The sequence below is a fragment of the Pleurotus ostreatus genome (assembly GCF_014466165.1).
Source record: "Pleurotus ostreatus strain PC9 chromosome Unknown scaffold_1, whole genome shotgun sequence".
Taxonomy (NCBI): domain Eukaryota; kingdom Fungi; phylum Basidiomycota; class Agaricomycetes; order Agaricales; family Pleurotaceae; genus Pleurotus; species Pleurotus ostreatus.
The window spans coordinates 1,744,376-1,765,837 of NW_023503156.1; the positions used below are offsets into that span (position 1 = coordinate 1,744,376).

The 21,462-nt window shown below is 51.1% G+C and overlaps 8 protein-coding genes across 8 annotated transcripts; 5 read left to right on the forward strand and 3 right to left on the reverse strand.

Annotated features, from left to right (window-relative positions):
* Window positions 1-32: 32 nt before the first annotated feature.
* On the reverse strand, window positions 33-1,330 carry COP3_1 (Alpha-muurolene synthase; the record flags this gene model as incomplete). Its single annotated transcript, XM_036770248.1, has 4 exons — window positions 33-165; window positions 249-481; window positions 544-832; window positions 885-1,330. 4 exons carry the CDS (start codon window positions 1,328-1,330, stop codon window positions 33-35), a joined length of 1,101 nt encoding a protein of 366 aa, XP_036636093.1.
* A 2,108-nt stretch (window positions 1,331-3,438) lies between these two features.
* Window positions 3,439-4,844, forward strand: PC9H_000594 (uncharacterized protein; the record flags this gene model as incomplete). The annotated part of the gene is made up of 6 exons (XM_036770249.1): window positions 3,439-3,626; window positions 3,679-3,814; window positions 3,870-4,244; window positions 4,296-4,422; window positions 4,485-4,608; window positions 4,661-4,844. 6 exons carry the CDS (start codon window positions 3,439-3,441, stop codon window positions 4,842-4,844), a joined length of 1,134 nt encoding a protein of 377 aa, XP_036636094.1.
* A 2,389-nt stretch (window positions 4,845-7,233) lies between these two features.
* CDC10 (cell division control protein) lies at window positions 7,234-8,555 on the forward strand (the record flags this gene model as incomplete). The annotated part of the gene is made up of 7 exons (XM_036770250.1): window positions 7,234-7,369; window positions 7,441-7,569; window positions 7,624-7,705; window positions 7,773-8,028; window positions 8,087-8,182; window positions 8,232-8,380; window positions 8,438-8,555. 7 exons carry the CDS (start codon window positions 7,234-7,236, stop codon window positions 8,553-8,555), a joined length of 966 nt encoding a protein of 321 aa, XP_036636095.1.
* A 423-nt stretch (window positions 8,556-8,978) lies between these two features.
* PC9H_000596 (uncharacterized protein) lies at window positions 8,979-13,948 on the forward strand (the record flags this gene model as incomplete). The annotated part of the gene is made up of 14 exons (XM_036770251.1): window positions 8,979-9,244; window positions 9,299-10,216; window positions 10,269-10,439; window positions 10,492-10,690; window positions 10,743-11,514; window positions 11,565-11,798; window positions 11,848-12,158; window positions 12,208-12,387; window positions 12,443-12,585; window positions 12,638-12,721; window positions 12,776-12,971; window positions 13,029-13,121; window positions 13,172-13,291; window positions 13,340-13,948. The coding sequence occupies 14 exons, from the start codon at window positions 8,979-8,981 to the stop codon at window positions 13,946-13,948; spliced, it is 4,296 nt and encodes a 1,431-aa protein (XP_036636096.1).
* Window positions 13,949-14,214: 266 nt separating this feature from the next.
* On the reverse strand, window positions 14,215-14,664 carry PC9H_000597 (uncharacterized protein; the record flags this gene model as incomplete). The annotated part of the gene is made up of 2 exons (XM_036770252.1): window positions 14,215-14,240; window positions 14,298-14,664. 2 exons carry the CDS (start codon window positions 14,662-14,664, stop codon window positions 14,215-14,217), a joined length of 393 nt encoding a protein of 130 aa, XP_036636097.1.
* A 117-nt stretch (window positions 14,665-14,781) lies between these two features.
* Window positions 14,782-15,152, reverse strand: PC9H_000598 (uncharacterized protein; the record flags this gene model as incomplete). The annotated part of the gene is made up of 2 exons (XM_036770253.1): window positions 14,782-14,895; window positions 14,949-15,152. 2 exons carry the CDS (start codon window positions 15,150-15,152, stop codon window positions 14,782-14,784), a joined length of 318 nt encoding a protein of 105 aa, XP_036636098.1.
* A 239-nt stretch (window positions 15,153-15,391) lies between these two features.
* Window positions 15,392-16,554, forward strand: PC9H_000599 (uncharacterized protein; the record flags this gene model as incomplete). Its single annotated transcript, XM_036770254.1, has 4 exons — window positions 15,392-15,401; window positions 15,456-15,892; window positions 15,940-16,067; window positions 16,323-16,554. 4 exons carry the CDS (start codon window positions 15,392-15,394, stop codon window positions 16,552-16,554), a joined length of 807 nt encoding a protein of 268 aa, XP_036636099.1.
* Window positions 16,555-16,996: 442 nt separating this feature from the next.
* PC9H_000600 (uncharacterized protein) lies at window positions 16,997-18,531 on the forward strand (the record flags this gene model as incomplete). Its single annotated transcript, XM_036770255.1, has 3 exons — window positions 16,997-17,325; window positions 17,374-18,397; window positions 18,454-18,531. 3 exons carry the CDS (start codon window positions 16,997-16,999, stop codon window positions 18,529-18,531), a joined length of 1,431 nt encoding a protein of 476 aa, XP_036636100.1.
* Window positions 18,532-21,462: the final 2,931 nt, after the last annotated feature.

Sequence of the window (21,462 nt, forward strand, 5' to 3'; positions counted from 1 at the left end):
GTCGAGTGGCGAGAGGCTGCGTGTTTCCGAGGTCACTTCGTGGCCTCGCCGGCGCATGGTTTTGCCCCGTTTTTTAAGGGTAACAATTCGACAAGCCTCGTCTTCTTCACTTCGGCACCATTGGTGCCAAAATAACGGTGTGTCTTGAAGCTCCAGTGCAAAGAGCTAAGTAATGACGGTCACACAAAAAGAGCAGAAGTGTGTCAGCACTCATAACAAACATGGAGTACATGAGGCAAATTACGTACCCAGTGATCCAGTCCTGGAGGCCTTGCACGTATTCTTGGACCATTCTATCGGTCTCTGGTCCCCACGAGGGAATCACTTGGCGGTTGGCACAGAAGTTGTTGATCGTCTGGCAACAAAGTTCACCGACATAGTCGACGGCACTTTGCAACGTGTGGCCGTGGTATTTCATCAAGATAACAATCATGTTGTGCGTGTCACCTCGAGCCTGTTCCACGTTATATGAAAAGATGTCCTGCCGTGAGAATAGGGAGTCAGATACGAAGCGAGAGAAGGAGGGCGCAACGCGCAACTCACGTTCGACCAAGTAACGAGGTCGTTGGTTCCTTGATTAAGGGCCTTGATGACAGGATGATTGACAACTTCTTCTGGCAGCTCAAAGTCCATCGCGTATTCAATGAGGTCGAAAACGGGCTTGCAACCACTCGTGTCGCGGCGAACATCAATGTACGACTCGAGATCTGGAACTTCCCCTGCGTCACGCGCACGAGCTTGCACATTGACGGCCTCAAAGAAAAGCTGGAGGCTCTCTTTGAAGCGAGCTTGCACGCCCAGACCTGCGCCTGGGATGCAACGGGACCAGTAGCTTAAACAGATGATAAGATGCAGCGAAGTTGAGAGGCTGCAGATAGACTTACTCTCTAGCAATCTTCCCAGCGTCGAGCTCTTCAGCAGGCTGCTCCTTCCCAGGGGAACGAGTGGGTCTGTACTCTTCGGGATGCCACAAGGCGTTCATGACAGAATCAGCGAGGACGTCGGTTTCGCGAGTCATCATGCCATCACTGATGTTGTCGAGGTGGAAGAGGTAGTTCATGAAGTCGCTGACAACTCGGAGGCGGTCGGGCGAGCAGCTGGGGTAGCAGTATGCGGTGAGTTCTCCAGCTTGGAGGCCCCAGAGGGCCTTCCTGGCCTTGGGAGAGAGGTCTGGGCATAGTCTGTCGAGCCATGTAACGGACTCGAGGGCAATAGCATCCCCCTGAGGGTGGTAGGTAAGGGGGAACTTGCAGTGGGAGACAAGATCCGGGAGTATGAAGGAGGAAGGTCCTCGTGAAGGCTCTTGGATGAAGGAAGCGACTGGGGCCATGGCAGAGCGATGGAAGAGTCGAGCAATCAAAGGGCAATGTGATGGACAGGGAGAAAGTGATGAAAGCTGGGCCGAAAGAACCCTAAGCTGTACGCTCCGTTATAAAGCAGTTGGATCCAAGGGGGTGTGATAGGAATATGAGTCCGTTAGCCCGGTCATTTTATAGTGGGAATACAGCGATCTTTGGTGAAGCAAGGGGTAGGGGTAAGGCAGAAAACATATTGGTATCCCCGGTAGGTCGGTGCGAAGACAATGTAGGTGCCACGAGAAAATGTCCTGTTCTCTCATTCCTTTCGGTCAGGAGGAATGGGGTAACAATCGAAAGGGCAACACGGCTGTCATTGGTTCACCTCATGTCCTGCAGACCATTTCGTAAGACGGAACAAGTGAAAAGACGCAGACCTACGCCGACGATCGATTTCCCTAAAGAAAGCAGTGGAGCAAGTTACTTACGCGAAATCACTTCCCAACAAATGCAACAATTGCGCAGGATAATTTCGGGAAATGGCGTATTGACAATTTACCTCGCGATTTCAGGTTAGGCACTTGGCTTGGGGTTTCGCCGGCGAGCTGGGAGCAAAATCTAGTTCCGAGCTAATCTCTGTGGGTGCTTGATTTATCGCGATCATGATCTAGAGTATAAGAAAGGTCAGCCCCAAGCTATAGCTGCATCATCACTGTGGACCGACGGCATTGTCTTACCGGGAGAAAAGGTTCCATGAGAGGGGCGACAGGGTCACTGTACGTGCAGGATCATATTCAACGATAACTCCCGCCACATGATGTTCACTTGTACACCTCCATCCTGTTTGAATATGAACTTTGAATGCCGGAATATTGAGAACAACAAAGGATGGAATCACGTACAGCGACTATGCCCGAAATATATTCCTGCTGGTGACAAGGATTATGCCTGTAGAGCAGGGCCAGAACGTCAAGGCAGTTAAAGACCCCATTGCACACGACAAATCACGAGTCATGACCCAATATATCGCGCGCCACCTTTGGGCGACATGAATCGCCCATATATATTTCAATTTAAGCAGAACAAAAAGATAATGCGGGCCGTGGTAGCAGGCTCTTTTGTGTTTTATTGGGCATAGGCCAAGGGGGAAACACAGCATTCCACGGACAGCCGATGAGGACAGCGGGGCGCCCAGCCAATGGGAGGAACTGGGATGGCTGGGATGGATAGGGATTTCAGAAGGGTACAGGGCTCGTTGGTATCTGCTTCCGTGCGAGAGTAAAGGCAATTTCTTCCGTCCAAAGCTAAAGGCGCGCTCATGCGAAGAGGATACAGCTTCTAGTCGCAAGACCCACACCGATAGATCGCGTCGAGCGAGCTGAAGGCCTCCAGATAGTATAGCTGAGAAATCCCTTCCAAAAAACTTTGTAGAATCCAGTGTTCTCTTTCGGCGCGACCTTATTTACTCCGGCCGGTGGGAAGCAAAAACAAGGCACGTAGTTCAATAATATTAAGTGTTAGCAGTAGACCTCTTATCGAGCAAGTGGAATATCGAACGGTTGTTTCCAGGGCCTGAACGATACCCCGCAGCGAACACCTGTAGAAGACAGATCGTCTGCTAACGTCCGGAAATATGAAGTCTCGCACCATTTGTATTAGCTTCCACAAGGACCCCCTTCCGTCGCATTTTTGATTCTCGGCTGAGACAACTTCCCCTTTCAACGTTGTACCGTGCTCGGGGGGTTCCAAGATTACGCGGACGTCTTCAGCAAAAAGTTCCGATGGTTCTACACCGAATAGTAGCTGTCAAGCACAGTTGCGAACGCAGCATCCAGGAGAACCAGATATGAGAGAAGCATGAGGCGAGCATGAGGTGATCCGTGATGGTTTTGCTGGAGTCGAGCTTGAACGAGTTCGAGGATGCCTGTCACCAGATAATTTCATCTCGGGATTTGCTCGCGCACACTCGTAATGATAATGGACTACAAGGGCGACATTGAGCATGCAGGTCGTCGTCTGCGGCGAAGAGGCGAATCGATGCCCTGATCCGGTAGAGAAACGGCGAAGGCCCTGGAACATTCTCGCGAAGCGTGCTTGACCAAATAAATAATTTCTCCCCTTTGACCGTCATCAGCAACACGAAATGGCTCTTCCACCGTCGACTGCGAACTGGCACTGGAAAAACAAAAACGTTACGCGATGGGCACGAGAGTGGTTTGAGCAGGAGCTGGTGACGATCTCTGTCAAAGGGGACTCCGACGGCGAGGTCGCCCGCGTCTCGCGCGTCACGGAGGTCGATGGCGACGTCGAGCTCGGGCAGAGAAAGTCCAAGTGCGTCGTCCTGCAGAACCTGCGTATTCACGAAATTGATGTGACCGACCAGGCTGATCACGATTTATGATTGCAAGATCACCTTAGATTGGTCGGGCCAGGCCAGCGATGGCACCGACGTCGAGGGCAAGCTGACTATTCCTGAAGTTTCTCATGAGAATACGCTCGACCGCTCAACCGACTATGTGGTGAGTACGCTCAGAGAAATTTGGGGGAAAGCAACGGTGTTAACACATTGTACAGTACGACTGGTCTCTGGTCACTTCTGCCTCTCCAGCCGTCCTGGCCCTGTATGAAGTCATTAAGAAGCGGTTGCCTGCGGCGTTGGAAGCGAAGTTTGCTGAGTTCCCTGAGGTCCTCATCAACACACATGGCAAGGACTTGACCGTCAGTGCAGATCCTAGTCGCACAGGGACACCAGCGCCTTCGGGTTCAGCAACGCCTGCGGCGACGTCAGCTAATGCGCCGCCTGCACCCACTCCCAAGCCCGCGAAGAAGGAGAACGTGAACACCGCTACTGTTAGCGTCAACGCGAACCTCGTCGCGTCTGCCGACGATCTGTACAGTCTTTTAACGGAGCCAGGAAGGTTGCCAGCTTGGACACACGCCGCGGCCCAGGTATGAGCTCCCATTTTGGGACGATTTGTGTTGCTGACGCGGAGGCTGTAGTCGTCGCCAACAGTAGGTGGAGAATACTCGCTGTTCGGCGGAGGTGTAAGTGGAAAGTACATCTCACTCGCACCCGGAAAAGAGATTGTGCAGTCGTGGTCCCTCAAAAGTCCGACATGGCCATCAGGTTCGTCGCGACTATTGTCAAGTCCGTTGGTCGCAAGTATCAGGGTTCATCACTTTCAACAGGTCACAGCGCGACATTGACGACAACGTTGGAGCAAGGGAGCGATTCTACGAAGATTACACTCTCGCTTGCTGGCGTCCCCACTGGATCAGAGGAGGAGATAACTAGGAATCTAGAAGGATACTAGTGCGTTCTCCGCCTGACTTTCACGGTAGTAGTGGCTAATATCTGTTTCCAGTATCCATGGTTTCAAGTCAATCGGGTATGTCCAGATATTTCCCTACACTCTTTCTTCCCAGCCCAAGAAATCGGCGCTTGCGTCGAAGCCACGCCCCTCCTATGTCCCAGCTGCTATTATCGCCACACTGGTTCTTGTAGCTGCTTTCTCCATTCCCTTTTTCTCCACGCCTCCATCTAAGTAATCTTTATGAATATACCCACTGAACGGCACTTGCTGTTTTTCTCGACAGGTTGGGAACCGAGCTCTAGTTCTGCCGACCAAGCATTGCGATGGACTGGGAACGGTAGACTAATCGTACAACTCAAAGAAGGTGCTCTAAATGTTGTAATCCATGTAGTACTATGCAGAATCAAAACGTAGACGGCTGAAACTGCTGGCCAACGGAATTGGGGCACGTGATGTGAATTCACGTCGCGTCCGAATTATATTATTGACGCGTCGTGGCTGCATGGGAAACCTTCAGTACTACCCGCGGATCCACGATACACTGGACTACGGGAACGTTTGGAGTCTGGCTATGACCCCATGGAGACAACGATTAGTACCTATCATATTCTCAGCGGAAGGACGCATGCACTCAGTCTTAGAACAAACAGAGTTAATATCACCGCTTGAACGATTAGGTCCAAACCAGGGAACGGCGGCGTGGACTTCTTCTGGAGAGTACACGCGACTACTTCACTCACCCCTTCCCGCCGTCGTTCAGGCACTGCAACGGACAATTGGAATTACCACAAGAATTACCTATGTCATACTTCGGCGTTTACGAAAGACATGGAGCCCAGTGCCCACGAGGCTGTCGTTCGTTGCTTCTGTGCATGTGTACTTCCAAGTTAAATCAGAATGTTCGATTTCAAAAGTTATACATGTAGAAATACGCCACAATAACAAAGTACGTACCACCCACAGGTATGGTCTCTGCTCTATGGAACCTATTTCATCACAGCAGTTATTAGCGGCGAAAGGAGACGATGCAAACCACTCGGGCGATTATCGATGAGATCCAAACCAGCGAGGGAAAGCGACGGTCAACTTAGATAGCTTCTAGGGAGGCCGTTACCCACACAATCCTCCGCACCGAAACGTAGAGAACAGCACGCTTCGTGGCATCCAAACCTTTGCCAAGGACGAGGAACACGTCTCCCACAAGACCAGTTTGTTGAGTTTGGCTCTTGAACGCCTTGTATTCACGAAGACGTCGGACAAGATCAAACAACCCCTGCGAGCGTCGAAGCAGGTTTCTCCATACGAGAAGCCGCGCGTACGTTGTTGCTGTGGTGCATTTCCATCAATTTTTCATTGGTATACCTTGATTTAACTTGGGGAAAGACATGTGTAGAAGGTGCATACATACCGACGGAGGCAGAGAGGAAACTAACAGCCTCGTGGGCTCCATGGTTCGCGTACGCGCACCAGTACTGTGTGGATCCGCCGGCGGCGCCGACGGTACGCTCGTTTCCATATTCTAAGTCCTAGGATACGAGTTAATTATTCGCGGAAAGCACCGCTGCGTGAACATTTGAACATACTTGGCGAACAGTGTGCGTGTCCCTTTGTCACAGAGGTATGACGAAGGAATCAGCGTGTAAATCAAAACCTTCGCCTTTGTCCCAAGCTTCATACATACTTAATAACAGCAGTTTCTTGTTTAGGCGTGCATCGGCGCACTGTCGATTGCCAGATCAACACCACCACCGCCGCCACTATGTCGTCGATGTTATAGGCACCTGGTGCCTATGGACAATTCCCTCGACCGCGTAGCTTGGCGAGAAATAACATACAGCCTTGAGTGAGAAACTCAATTCGTCATAGCAGGGCCTGAGGCGATTCTGGATGCGAGGGACACATGTTGTGCAACCTTCTTGATCGCTCGGCCATCCAGAACACGTCGGCACGAGGCAAGTCCATACCAAATAGTAACAGCAAAGATGTGCGCCGCCGTCAGTCACCGCCCTTCAGCAAACCCCGAGTGGCTCTGATCGAATCTACAGCACAGCTGACGCACTATGTCATTCGAAATGGCAGGAAAAGAAGATCAGGAAGCCAGAAGAGCACCCAAACGACGGGGAGTGTGCCCCATAGGCTATGAGCTTAGTTTCCGTGTGTAGCTCGCAAAAATGAATACTCTGAGTGCTGTGAACTTTGAAGAAGGACACTTCAGTAGGCACCAGAAACCGTAGTTCTGGGAGATACGTACGTTGTTGTTGTGGCGTATCTCTAGCTTTTGAATTGAACTTTCTCCTGGTTTAACTTGGGAAGTACCATGTGCATGCAGAAGGAAGATACGGAGGCCGAGCAGCCTCGTGGATTCCATGTTTCGCAGATGCGCACAAATCTCGCAGGAGTTTATTCTCGCGGTGAATGTGCTTAGGGCCCTGAGTCGACGCCTGGAAATGAGTGAAGTGAAGTGAAGAGGTCCTGTCTCGAATTGATCTCGAAAGTGTAGACACTAATATTGACCGTGAGAATAAGCATCAAATTTGGTTCGCGAGTCTAAAGTCGCCCCAACTTCTTCAGCCTTCCTCCAACGTTGCTCGCTTTCTTCCCCATCCCAACCACCAGTCTTCAAAATGGCCGCCGCAGCTGTAGCTCTCCCTCCCGTCGAGGAAATTCGCGCCGACTCTTATGTCGGTTTCGACACCATCACGCAGCAAATTGAGCACAAGCTGCTGAAGCGAGGTTTCCAGTTCAACATCATTGTCGTTGGTACGTGTCTTTTTTCTGGCCCAAAACGAGGCCCTTTGTCGCGTATAAGTCTGACGATGACTGCTATACAGGCCAGACTGGTCTTGGAAAGTCTACGCTCATAAACACCATTTTCGCGTCGCATTTGATGGACTCCAAGGGACGGTTTGCAGCAGACGAGCCAGTGAGGCAGACAACGGAGATTCAGGCCGTATCTCACGGTGAGTGCCTGTGTGCTCGTATGCCGCAGCAAAAGTGAAACGAACCATAACTAGTTATTGCCGAAAACGGTGTCAAGTTGCGCCTGAACATCGTTGACACACCTGGCTACGGGGACCAGATCAACAACGAGGGCTGGTGCGCAGATTCCTTTTATTCATGGCCTTGTTGAACGCAAACTTACCGTACGCTTTGGCTCATGCAGCTGGGATCCTATTATCAAATATATCAAGGACCAGCACAGTGCTTACCTCCGGAAAGAGCTCACAGCTATGCGTGACCGTTACATCCAGGACACTCGTATTCACTGCTGTCTGTATTTCATCAACCCCACCGGCCACTCCCTACGACCCATTGATGTCATCGTGATGAAGAAGCTAAGCGAGGTCGTCAATGTCGTCCCGGTCATTGCCAAGGCGGATAGCTTGACTATCGAGGAGCGTGATCGTTTCAAAGCTATGGTTGGTATAGATCTCCTGTGCGACCGGTTGTTCAGGGAAGTTGATGTATATCATGTAGATTCGCGAGGAGATGGTACACCACAGCATTCGCCTATACCCATTCGACACCGAGGACACTGATGAGGAAGAAGTGCAACTCAACGAGTCCATTCGTGTAAGTGAAACATTTGTGGCGTGTTAACGTGCCCTCATTGGTGCCAAAGGAAATCATTCCCTTCGCTGTGGTCGGTTCTGAGAGTAACGTAATCATTGATGGAAAGGCTGTCCGGGGTCGCAAGAACCGCTGGGGCGTAGTAAACGTCGAGGATGCTACGCACTGCGAGTTTGTGCACCTGCGAAACTTCCTCACCAGGTTTGTGTCAACCTCTTGCCAACCCTGAGTTATATTGACAATTCTTTGTGCGCGTAGGTCGCACTTGCAAGATCTCATTGAAACCACCGCCCAAATCCACTACGAAGCTTTCCGGTCAAAGCAACTGTTGGCCCTGAAGGAAGGTGTAAACCAGCGCCCGGCTGGCGACCGCTAGGTGGCAGTCCCGCAGTTTGCTCGGATGGACTCTTTTACGTTTCTTGTTGCGAAAACTATACCCTTGCCTGCGTACTGCAGCGCCCGAACGCTCGCTGGTTTCTGGATGAGATGCTTTTTTCTTGATATTTGTCCCTCGTTTTTGTTTCCGTATTAGTGAGCAATATTATGTGTTTTGAATGACCGTGGAAAACGGGCCACTGGCGGCGTCGAGACGTCATTAAGTAATGGTCATACTGTTGAGTCAGCATGTGCGGCTCAGTGGAAAACAACTGTGACTGAGAAATCAGCCGTTGATCACTCCTTGCCAGACGCCATTACCATGTCCGCTTGATTCCTCTGCTTCTCTCTCCCACAAGCTTTGGACCCCAGCTCGTCGTCGCCAACATCGAGCTCGCCCGTTTGTTTCCGCACTACTGCACTAATGGCCGCAGGCAAATCAAGGCTAGGAGCGTGGTACGCTAGGCTGGCTGCCTTCAACGTGGAGACCCTCTTCGTTCGGAAGCGGCCCCCAGGTCCGCCAAGGATCGTCTTCGTCAACGAGCACCTCCCCAGCGACTATTACGACCACAAAGGCCGTGTCAAGCCAGAACACATCTACGTTACGAACCAAGTCATTACTTCCAAGTACACGATCATCACATTTCTTCCCAGAAACCTGCTGGAGCAATTTAGGAGAGTGGCCAACGTGTACGTGCATTTCATTAGTCTTTAGACTACCGCCTGACGTCGCCTGGTTTGTAGCTTCTTCCTTGCGATCGCTATTCTACAGTTCTTCAACAAATTCTCCACAATTTCCCCTGGTCTTGTCATTCTGCCACTGCTTATCGTTATTGCTATCACCGCCTTGAAGGATGGCTATGAGGACGTCAAGCGCCATCAGTCTGATAAGCGGGTTAACCAGTCAAAGGTGCGCGCTCTACGCGGCGGCGAGTGGGTCAACCAGAACACTATGTCCGCCAAGTCCAAAACCTTTGTTCGCGGTATGGTCCCGAATGGTGGTTTCAGGATCCCCCGATCTGTGACTCTCTTGGGCGGCAAAAACAAGGTGCTATTGGACCCCCCCGCCCCCGCACAGCCCGAGCCTCTCCATGATGTCGAGTTTGATGAACCACATCACCCATCTAATGGCGACCATCACCATCATTTGCATCTGGGCATACTGGGAGAAGAAGAACCGAAACAACCGCACTGGAAGAAGACGATGTGGGAGGACGTTAGGGTCGGAGATTACGTCAAAATCATGAACAATGAACCTATCCCGGCCGACGTTCTGATATGTAGCACGTCCGAAGACGAGAATGTTGCCTTCGTAGAGACGAAGAATTTGGACGGCGAGACGAATCTAAAATCCCGCAACGCGATATCGGCTCTCACTCACCTGCGCACGGCCGCGGAGTGTGCCAACAAGTTGAACTCCTTCAGGATCGACTGCGACAGGCCCGAAGTGAACATGTACAGGATGAACGCCGCGGTTAAACTGCAAGATGATGTATATGCAGTCGACATGCAGAACGTCCTTCTGCGCGGTACTGTCCTTCGTAATACCGGGTGGGTTATCGGCATTGTTCTATTCACCGGGCTCGACAGCAAGATCGTCCTTAATTCTGGTGGAACTCCCAGTAAACGGAGTAAGGTTGAACGGCAAATGAACCCCCAAGTGTAGGTACTCTCATACCCGGTTGGGGCTCACACTTATGCTTCCTTGATACAGTTTCCTCAATCTGCTCCTACTGGCTTTGATGGCCATAGCCTGTGCTATCGTCGATTCGATCTTGGAACATTATTACTATCGACGTGATGCGCCGTGGATGTATGGTGCTGATAGACCTGATGACAACCCCTCAATCAACGGCCTGGTTACTTGGGCCTTTGCTTTGATTACGTACGTGTCGAGCTGTGAATTACGGGATATGCAACTAACTGGTCTTCCGCAGTTTTCAAAACATCATTCCCATCTCGTTGTATATATCCATCGAGTTCGTCCGAACTATTCAAGCCGCGTTTATCTATTTCGACAAACAAATATGGTATGAAAAGACAGACCAAGCGACTTTGGCTCGTAGTTGGAATCTAGCAGACGACCTTGGGCAAATTCAGTACATCTTCTCTGACAAGACGGGAACGTTGACTCAGGTTCGTGAAATATCACTCAGCTCTCACGTTTGACCTAATATCTCGTCTTTAGAATTCCATGGTTTTCCGAATGTGTTCGATTGGAGGCAAAGCGTACAGGGGTGATCCTCGCCTAACAGAGGAAGATGAGGAAGACGATATCGTTCTGGAAAAGGATATTCCGAAAGTCCGCAGCAAGACTGACATCCGTCTCTCAGCTGCCCAAGAATCAACATCATCTGCTTCTGCGCAAGAACTTGCCACACCTAATCCCCAGTCTGCGCCAGGTGTCAAATTGGCAGAAGGGGTATTGTTACACTTCAGCGATGCGACCCTCTCACAGGACTTGGAAGAATCCTTGCATGCTGCCCCAGGATCGGAGAACTCGTTACACGCTCGCGCCCTCAATGGCTTTTTCAATGTTCTAGCTTTGTGCCACTCTGTGCTTACTACGGTCGACCCAGAAACAGGAGCCATAGAGTACAAGGCACAATCTCCGGACGAGGCAGCACTTGTACAGGCAGCTGCTGATGTTGGATATATCTTCCGAGGCCGCGACAAGGAAATCCTCAGCCTCCAAACTCCATTTTCGGACGAACTAGACCGTTACGAACTCCTCAACATCTTGGAGTTCACGAGTTATCGCAAGCGTATGAGTGTCGTACTGCGCAAACTGGACGACGAAGACGGCCGCATCTTCTTATTGAGCAAGGGTGCCGACAACGTTATCTTCGAACGGCTAAAGGCAGGATCGGATGAGCTCAAAGCAGAAACAGAGCGACACCTAGACGAGTTTGCTGGCGAAGGTTTGCGTACGCTCACCCTTGCGTATAAAGTTGTCAACGGTATGCATCCCCTACCTTTTGTCCGTTATGTCTGACTCGATCGTTTGCAGAGGACGAATACGAAGCTTGGGCAGAGCGATATCACGAAGCATCCGTGTCCCTTGAGGACCGAGAGGAGAAGATTGAACGTATATCGGACGAACTTGAACAGGATCTCCGCCTGCTGGGTGCCACGGCCATTGAAGATCGTCTTCAGGATGGCGTCCCTGAAGCCATCGCTGACCTCAAGAGAGCTGGTATCAAGATCTGGGTTGCTACTGGAGACAAGCTCGAGACCGCTATCGGTGAGTTAACATATTGCCTATTCGCTCGCCTAGACTCACGTTGTGGTAGCCATTGGACATAGCACGAACTTGATTGGCAAGGACTCTAACATTATCGTCATTCGAGGTGGTCATCGCCCCGTTATGGAACAAATGGTTGGTGCTGTTGAACAGTTTTTCCCGGAGAGCGGCCTTTTGGACGACGAAGGTGTGATTACAGACGTTCCTCCGCGAACGTCGACGTCTTCCGCGAGCGAACGCCCTCAACAACATCACCCTCTCGCTCGAATCAACACTGGTGTATCTTCCATCGTAGGGCATGACAATGGTGAACGGCCTGGTGGTTTCGTCCTTGTCATCGATGGTCCTGCCTTGACCGAGGTACGTCAGATCTATCGGTATCTCGTGCTCTCAATAATACTCCTTCTAGGCCTTCTCGGATGAAATTCACAAAAGATTGCTCCTACGCCTTGGAATCCAATGCGAAGGTGTTATATGCTGTCGTGTTTCGCCACTACAGAAGGCCTTGGTCGTCAAGTTGGTCAAGGATGGCATAGGTGCCATGACTCTGGCGATAGGCGATGGCGCTAACGATGTTAGCATGATTCAGGTGAGTCAACGTTATCTAGTTGATTGGTATTCACGATGCTAACCCTCAAGCGAAGGCTGCTGACGTTGGGGTTGGTATCTCTGGTGAAGAGGGTCTTCAAGCCGTCAACTCTTCCGATTACGCGATTGGCCAATTCCGTTTCTTGAAGAGGTTGTTACTTGTCCATGGTCATTGGTCTTACGCTCGCAACGGAAACATGTAGGTCCAATCCTTCCGCCTTCTGAAACAGTAGGCTCATGCGTGCCGGTAGGATCCTCAATTTCTTCTACAAGAATATTGTATGCATAGGGGTACTCTGGTGGTTCCAAATTTACGATTCCTGGAGTTCGAATTAGTAAGCCTCTATTTCTTCCCTCATTCAGCAACGATTAACGAGCGACTCAACCAGTGTCATGGAATATACATACCTCTTGTTTTGGAATTCATTCTGGACCATCGCACCAGTCATCGCTATTGGTCTATTCGACAGGTTGGCTGATGATCGAGAGTTGATGGCTTTCCCTGAGTTGTATCGTTTCGGGCGAGAGGGAACATGGTTCAGCTTCAAATCCTTTTGCATCTTCATGCTGGACGGTATCTACCAGGTATATAATTCACTCATTCATTTCCTTGGTATTCGACACTTACTCGTGCATTGACAGTCTGCGATCATATTCTTCTTAATCCTTTACGCCTACATGTCCCCAACCTCTAGAACAGATGGGTATGACAGCTATCTTTACGAATTTTCTACCGTATGTGGAAATGTTATGATGAACAAACTCCAAACTAATCTTCTTTGCAGACGATGGTCTTCGCCGCGGTGTTTACTGCCAACTGTTTCAACGGCTTGAACACAAATGTCTGGACGGGCTGGGTCTTTTTCGCCGTTCTCCTTGGTGTCGTTCTTCTTTGGGCTTACACAGTAGGTCGCCCTCCCACTTGTCAGCATATCCTGCTCACATGTTACTAGGCAATCTATTCTCTCATTTCTCCTGGATGGTTTTCAACCCCAGTTTTCGGCAACGACGAATTCCTTTTCCCGTCTGCCTACTTTTGGTTGTGCCTCCCCCTTACGATCTTCCTTTCCCTTCTTCCCCGATATCTCTACAAGGCCTACATGTTTGGCTACGCTCCGAACGACATCGACATACTGCGTTATATCCGCAAGCATCATCCCCACATCGATCTCGCTACCCAAGGTCGTATGCCGTCAGGCCTCCATCATATGAAGCGTCCAGCATCCGTTGTGTCAAGACGAACATCAAGAACAGAAAGCGTCATGTCAATACCGATGGAACTTATTCGACCGTCTATGGATGCTCGCAGCGCAAGCAGAACAGACATGGCGACTGGCATTACCTCCGTACACAGGGGCTTCGACTTCGCAACTGAAGAGAATGGAGTCGCGATGAGAAGGATGCAGAGTAATTTGTCGGAGAGAAGAACGAGTAGCCGACAATTGGCTAGCGCGCGTGGTGGACAGAGACACCCCACAAGAAGAGAGACGCTGTCGCATGTATTCTCCATACGACGCGGGCCCTTCAAGCGCAAACCTCCGTCGCCGAAGAAGACAGAGTAAGGTGAACGACTGGCTGATTTTAATTCGTTCTTGATTACATCTATTTTATCTTCGTTCGTGCTTTCTGAAAGTCATGATTTGTTATCTATTGAAATCTCTGTTGTATTGGTTTGTCGCCACTGTATCACAAGCAAAGCATTAACCCCCCAAGCACTACACTTCACTTCTTATCATCGATATGCCATATTATTACAGTATGTGGACTCAATTTACCTTAGGTGCAGCTCTTAGAAGTTGAACACTACACAATCAAAATAATACCGATTTCACTCGAGGAAAGGATCTCCAAGTTCTAGTTCATTTGTTATTAGCAACACAGATCTACACTATTTATTGTGTGGCCACGTACGATTGCGAAGGAGGTCAACTACATGTTGATCGACCAAATCTTCTTTCTCTCGTTTGGGTCCTTCTGCCCAGTTAGGGCCTCCACCGCTGCCATATTTTCTGGGATCGTCTCGCCTACGAGATTTGGGATCTCTCGACGAGGCGTTTCCAAACGATCCACCCGCAGGGAGACGCCTCTTTGATGAAGCACCAGCTGGCCCAGGGTTGCTCGATCCCCCTACGAAGTTGCTCAGCAGCTGACCGACGCCAGCGGCAAACGAGCCAGACGATTGGGACTCAGGCACTTGGAAATTTATCTCTTCGGGCGGCGGCGAGCCTGAGGACGGGGTGGAAGTCGAGGGCGAGGCTGGTTCTGGAGGTGAGTTCATGATGGTGGTTCTGAAGCAACTGCGAGATCTCGGCGCTAATTGTGCCGCGCACTGCAAATATGACTTGGGTAGAGGAAAGGTTGTATACAGGGAACTTGCAGATTACTTTACTACACGCTACGAGTTCGGCGATGGCGACGAGCTCTTGTCCACTGGCGGTGGTTCTGTCAGCGGATTTTCCTCTCTGGCCTGCTGCAAGAGCGTGTCCAGTCCCTTGTCCTTCACGGCTTTCTACACGCGTCTGTCAGCAGCAAACCCCCACGAGAGCCCCGGAAACGGCGCACCTGCACGCAGAGCCTATAGCTCTCCCATATTTTGCCGCACTTCTCCTCGTACTCCGCAGCCTTCTGCTTCGAGTAGGTTTCGCGCTGCTGGGCGTCGGCAGAGACGTTCATGGCGGGCTCGAGGTAGCCTTCGAACCAGGCGTTGAAGCACGAGTCGTATTTGTGCTTTAGAGGCGTGCATTCCTCAGAGAGACTGTGGGCCATTGCGCTCCGTGGGTTTGGCGGTCCGCGTCAGATTCGGCGGTCGTTTTGGTATCCGTTGTGTTAGGTAATGCACTGGGCGCCAGCCTGGGAATCCGTGGATGAGCGTCCCTGCCCAAGTCCACCAGTTGTCGCCTGCCACAAACCTGCACTGCGTACGGTGGCGACTCGTGTTCTGCTGTGGCGATTGAAATACTTACTCGCCTTTTCTGAATCTAGGAATTTCTAGACTATCAAACCTCATGTCTAATAGTACCTACCCTGGCAGCTCAAGGCAGTAGCTCGAACTCGACAACAACTCATCAGGAATCGGTGCACGCCTACTCCCCTTTGAGCCGATTCACCATATCGTTGAAGCCCTCGTGAAGCGGAATGGCTACACACTTTGGCACCTTATTCCCTTGTATGTCGAACGTGGAACCGTATATGTCGACCGCACATCACATCTTTTGGACTATCTCTCTGACTGGCTGCGAGTCGGTCACCTCTCAGCTCAGGCCCTTCCTCCATTTTACTGCTCCCCTTCTTGCCAATGCATTCTCAACCTTCATCTCCTTTTCGACGAAGACGATGTTACATCGGCTGCGGAGTGGCTTCCAGACTATTTTGAGCGATTGAAGAACCTCCGCTATTTGCACGTCGAATGTTATGCTGCTCCGCTCCCTGCACTGCAAACTCTAGGGATCGTGCCCCTGCTTGCTATCGACCGTATCAAACGTTTTGACCTCGAATGCCATGACCCTGTTGAAGATGACTCGGAATTGCTTTCTATCCTTGTCCCATGCTCAAGGAGCTTTCGCTTGAGGAACACCGGATTGGCATCTGTGCCAAGACATCGATCGACCGTTTGTTTGGAAGCCCTCCGCAAGCTCTCCCCCTTCGAAGAATCGCCCCAGCTCCACCGAAGCACCGAAGCAGGTACATTGAATGTCCGAACATCGAATCACTGAAGATTTGGTGTCCTAACGACAACCCTTGAGCGGTCCCCCCATGGATCCCCTCTTCTTTGTCGGAGCTCGTGCTGGAAGGTATGGTGATTGTAGCTCACTCAACGTTTCGGATATTCACCCCTCTTCTTTTCAGTGAGGCGGAAATCTAGTGTACCCCGCTTCGACACAATGCGTCCGTCTTATCTAACGATCTCAAGGAATCTGGGAACTCCACACCATCTAGCCGTGGCTTGGATAAAGGATTGCATCGTGCCGCCCTCGGAGACTATGGAGGCCTATACCGCATGACAGAACCCCTCCACAAGCGCGGCTCTTTGAAGCGTGTCGAACTTGACTTCCTGCCTCAACGGTTTGACGTCGAGTTGAGCTGTGGCAGTGAATCGGAGGTTGCCAAGGTGCAAGCGTTCGCTCCGTTGTTGGAAGGGGGTCAGTTGGTGGTAGATATTCGCGTTTAAGCACTACGATGGAGAGGACACTTGTGGGCGACCGTTGGATTATATCCCTTTGTTGCGTTCCTGCTTGGACTCACTGGCAACTAAGGGGGCTTGTGGGAGTGCAAGGCTTAGGCGTTTAATTACTGCGCAGTCGTCTAGCACCATGATCTTGATGTTTAGTTATCAACATCGAAGCACTGCGCCCGGTGGGGCAAGTTCAAGCGAAGGTAGTCCTCGAAGCAAGTTTCGGCTACGAACATGGAAGTATATCGTTGCCAAGAGCCTAAGCCCAAGCATGGTCATCTTCGGCACCTGCAGGTGTCGCAACAGGCGAAATGGGGTACGCTGTTTGCACCAGCGTCAAAGGTAATACTAATGACACCCATCGGAGAACCGGCGAAGGCACAAGGGACCTTCTAGCAGCAAACTGCGGACTTGAACCGTTTCAGGTGCATTCTTCACTATGCTGCCTCGTTGGCGACCGACGTCGACGAAGGAGCTCGCCCCGCCTGCTCTGCGACGCCCTAGGAGACTCCTGCTCTCCATCCTCATTGCCATAGTCCTCTTCTGGGTGTTTGTTCAACCAAATGGCCTTTTCTTCTATCGACGGGAGCTGTTTCCGAAAGACAAACGAGCAGGGTCGCCCCCGAGGTTCAAGGAGCAGTGGCGATGGCAAGAAAGCCTGCCCCAGCATAATACGAGTCTACCATATCCTGAGGGCAAAACGGGGAGATACATAAAATTCTCAAATCAAGTAACGAGGCTGGGATGGAATAACGCGTTGAACGAAATGTGAGTCGTGTTTTATACGGAACGAGGATCCAATTAATGGCCATGTAGACTAATGAATGCACACCTTGCATACGCGTCGGAGCGCGCGTATGTATTCCAAGATTATGTCTGGAAACCCGAATATTATCCCTGGGCCATCCCGTTCATGACCTTCGATCGCTTCCGCCGCTGGCCGCACACGCCTCTCAGCGCGCTGATCGCTGGTCCAACAGCAGGCGGGCCCTGGGACACCGACTCATCACACATGCCCCGCTCCGTCACCGAGAAGTACTTCGACAAAGTGTGCCCGCCGTCGGAGCGCCGGCTCATCAACACAAAGGACATCAAGCCCGCTATCAACGAAGCCTCCGGGATTGTCATCTTCGAGACTTGGCAACGCCTCCTCCTGAGCGCCCCGGAGCGGTGCATCGAGATTGAGGCGGCGCCCTGGCCCGCGGAGTCATACCCCCAGACGTTCGACCTATACCTGTGGGGCAGCGAACGTATACTGTCGCTGTGGGACTCGTTCTCCAAATCGCCGACGTCGCGCTTGCTCGCCACCTCGCCGCTCGTTAATTCTGCCGTCGCCAGGAACGAGCATCTGTTCGGGGGTGGTGATTCGTATGACCGGATGATGGCCATGCACATACGGCGCGGCGACTTCAAGGGCGCGTGTCTGGAGTTGGCGCGGTGGAATTCGACGTTTTACAGTTGGAACCTCCTGCCGTTCCTGCCTGACAAGTTTACCCCTCCTCCAGGCGGGTCGTGGGGCTCCAACACGCCCGAGAACACCGCCGTGTACCTCGAGCGATGTTTACCCTCCTCTGAGGATATAGTGTGGAAAGCACGTCGGGCACGCGAAGACCTTGCCAGGCACTCGACGCAGACGCATGGCACCCAGCTGGATGTGATGTATCTGCTGACGAACGAAGAAGGGGAATGGCTCGACGCGATGAAACGCCTGTTGAAGAACGACGGGTGGTCGACGGTCGTGACAAGCCGCGATCTCGCGCTCAACGATGAGCAGGCGGTCGTCGGGATGGCGGTCGATATGGATATCGCGAGGCGGGCCGCGGTGTTCATTGGGAATGGGGTGAGTGGAGTTAAATCTATAATCTATGTGATTGCTGATATGCTGTCGGAATGTAGTGGTCTTCCTTTACGAGCAATATCGTCCACCGGCGGTTGGTGGATGGGAAGGAACCCATCAGCATCCGGTTCTGGTGACGCGGCCCCTGCTATGAACGATTGCCACTATTACTTGTCGTTGGATAGGACATACACGTCAAGCCTGGCACAAACGCGAAGTGCCACCCAGCGAAGTTGGTGTACATGTGTCTGTGTTCGAAAATAATTCCTGTATAATGTATACTGAGCCAGTTCACGCCATAATGTTAATCGCTGCGATTGTGAAGGTGCTCTCCAAGCACACTTCGGCGTCGGCGAGGTGGAGAACGCGTTCCACGACGAGAAAATACACTCGCTCAGGTACAAGATCAAAACGCTTCCGCTAGCCAGGGCGCCGCCGCATCCAAAACCAAACACCTCGCTTACCGCTTGCTTGTTGTTCATCAAGCGACGAGCAGACTTTGGCGAGAGTATGTTGTTCTGTGCGGTGAAACATCTGTTAAGAGACGCCCGTCAGACGACGGTTGTGACGAGCCGAGATGCTGAACTGGACGACAAGCAGGTCGTTGTCGGGATGGCGTCGATATGGATATTGGCCATTATGAAGAAAATTGCGCACCGTGGATGGGAATCGGTGTCCATGATTGGAATTTGTGACTACCAAGGCGGCACAGCATCCTGCGAGTTCATGTAGATAAACTACAGTCGCGGACAATCAAACACAGCAACTTTTCGTCATCAGTTCCATGTGCTGCCAAATGCATCCATATCCCCCATAGAGTGTAAAGACATCATATTATGGACCAAATGAATAGATTTGTACGATAGGATTTTCCGTTTTCAAGGTTTTGAGAATCAAACTCGGAAAATTTTGGCGGATCCCCAAAAAAGGCCAATAAAATCCCGAAAAAATCAGAAATCAACTCCTTTTCGTTGGTGGATACCACAGCCGAAAGGGCGCATCAATTGGTACGTTGGTTGGCGCTAAAAAAAAATATTACTTTTCGTCGAAGATGGCAGGTAAACGTCGCCGCAAAGCAGTAAATCGGAACATAAGTGGCCTCCGCGGCCAAAGAGGAGAGACAGTATCAAACGATGCGCAACCAGCTACTCAAGAACCCTTCACCCCAGCCATTACCAGTGATCCGGAGCCCGACAATGTGCCAATAGAAGCCGAAAGGGTGAATGACAGCGAAAGTGAAGGCGACTATGGTTCCGAACAGGACGACGTGATATCTAATGGTTCTGACGAGAGCGAGATTGATGCCGACGAGGAGGGATTTGATTCTGAGTGGGAGGAAGATATGGATGACGAAGAATTTTGCAGTCGGTTGATTGCATTGGCGGTCGAGTGTGGAGACAACCCAAGGGATGAAGATTGGGTGCCAGAACGAATGCGGCGTCTTAAGAAGAAGAGGCAGGAGATGAAAAGACGTGAGTAGTGATGCTTCAACTCAATGAGCGCAGTAACTCACCTTTAAGAGTCTAGCACGTCCCAAGCATTATAAGAATGGCCCAGATGTTGCAAGCAAGTCTGAGCGGACCCGGTCGCGGTATCGGAAGCACATACAGAGACAAAAAAGCCTCGATGTATATGGCTTCACGCGGACAGTGCACCATGCCTGTCGCCCGGACCCAGTATCCGAGCCAACAACAGTGTCATCCACCCCCGAACCAGGTGACATCCATTGTGAACTGCAAGGTCCATACAGTGATGGTGATTCAGACAACGTTGAAGAGCAACACGAACCTACCAACGAACCAGCACCCGAGCCGTCCAACTCTCCTGACACCTGCTGCGCTGATGATGCCAGCTCCGCTGGCGAATGGAACATTGACGAGGAGCTGGAAGAGACTACGTGGCGCAGTCCAGCATGTTATGACCATTGTCCTGGGTGGAAGGAACTGCAAGAGAGCATCAACAAGGATCTGAAGCGAAAAGACTTACCGTTGTCCAAAATCAACCAGTTGATTGCGCTCCGTTGCTTCAGCAATCTCCGACTGAAGGGCATGGGGTGGGTGGAGGCAAGCAAACATGTGGCCGGCGCATGGCATGAGGGCGAAGGACACTGGTTTGCGAGACAGCTCCGTGTGCTGGCAAGGCATTATCAGCAGTTGGGACGGCTTCCAGAGGAGAAGAGGGGGGGAGAAAGAAAGGCTCGCACCATTCTGCTCGATGAGGGTGTCAAGACGGCGGCACACGATTGGCTTGCGTCCCAGAAGGTGGGATCCATCACTCCTCGCCTGTTCCAAGAAGCGTTGAATGAGGAAATTCTTCCTGCCCTGCATGTCACGACAAAGAAGCCCCTGTGTGAGAGAACAGCTCGACGATGGCTTGTTAAACTGGGTTATCGACGGACGACAGTTCGGAAAGGTGTTTATATGGATGGCCATGAACGTGACGATGTCAAGGAGTATCGAGACAAAGTCTTCCTTCCGGCCATGGCTAAATTTGAGGCTCGCATGACAAAATATAAACTCGAGAATGGACAGTTAATTGCTGTCCCACCAGTTCTTGCACCTGGTGAGAAGGAACTGATTGCGTTGTTTCAAGACGAGTCAACGTTTCACGCTAATGAGTATGCACCCTCATTATGGTAAGTATATTGAACGACAAAAGTGTAAGAGACTTACAAATTGTCTGCAGGCTTCGGGAAGGCGAGAATGTGTTGCGCAAGAAGGGGCGTGGCTGGCTCATTCATGTATCTGACTTCGTTACAGAAGTATCCGGCCGTCTAGTTCTATTCAATGCCAATGGCGAGATCATTGAGGATGCACGTCAAATTATACAGTGACTCAAAAAACCCTTTCTATGTTGGTCACTTTTGCACAAAACACTGAATAACGGAGGAACTACTGAAAATGGTAGCTCAGGGTCAGTGTAGTGTTTGTAGTGCCCCTTCTCAGCTAAATGACAAATCTTGACTCAAGTCAATTGGATAAGTCTAGAATATTCTACAGAATTTCTAATCAAGGGATGCATTGAAAGGGTTTTTTGAGTGTGGTTCCTGAATGCCTTGTTCCTGGCTA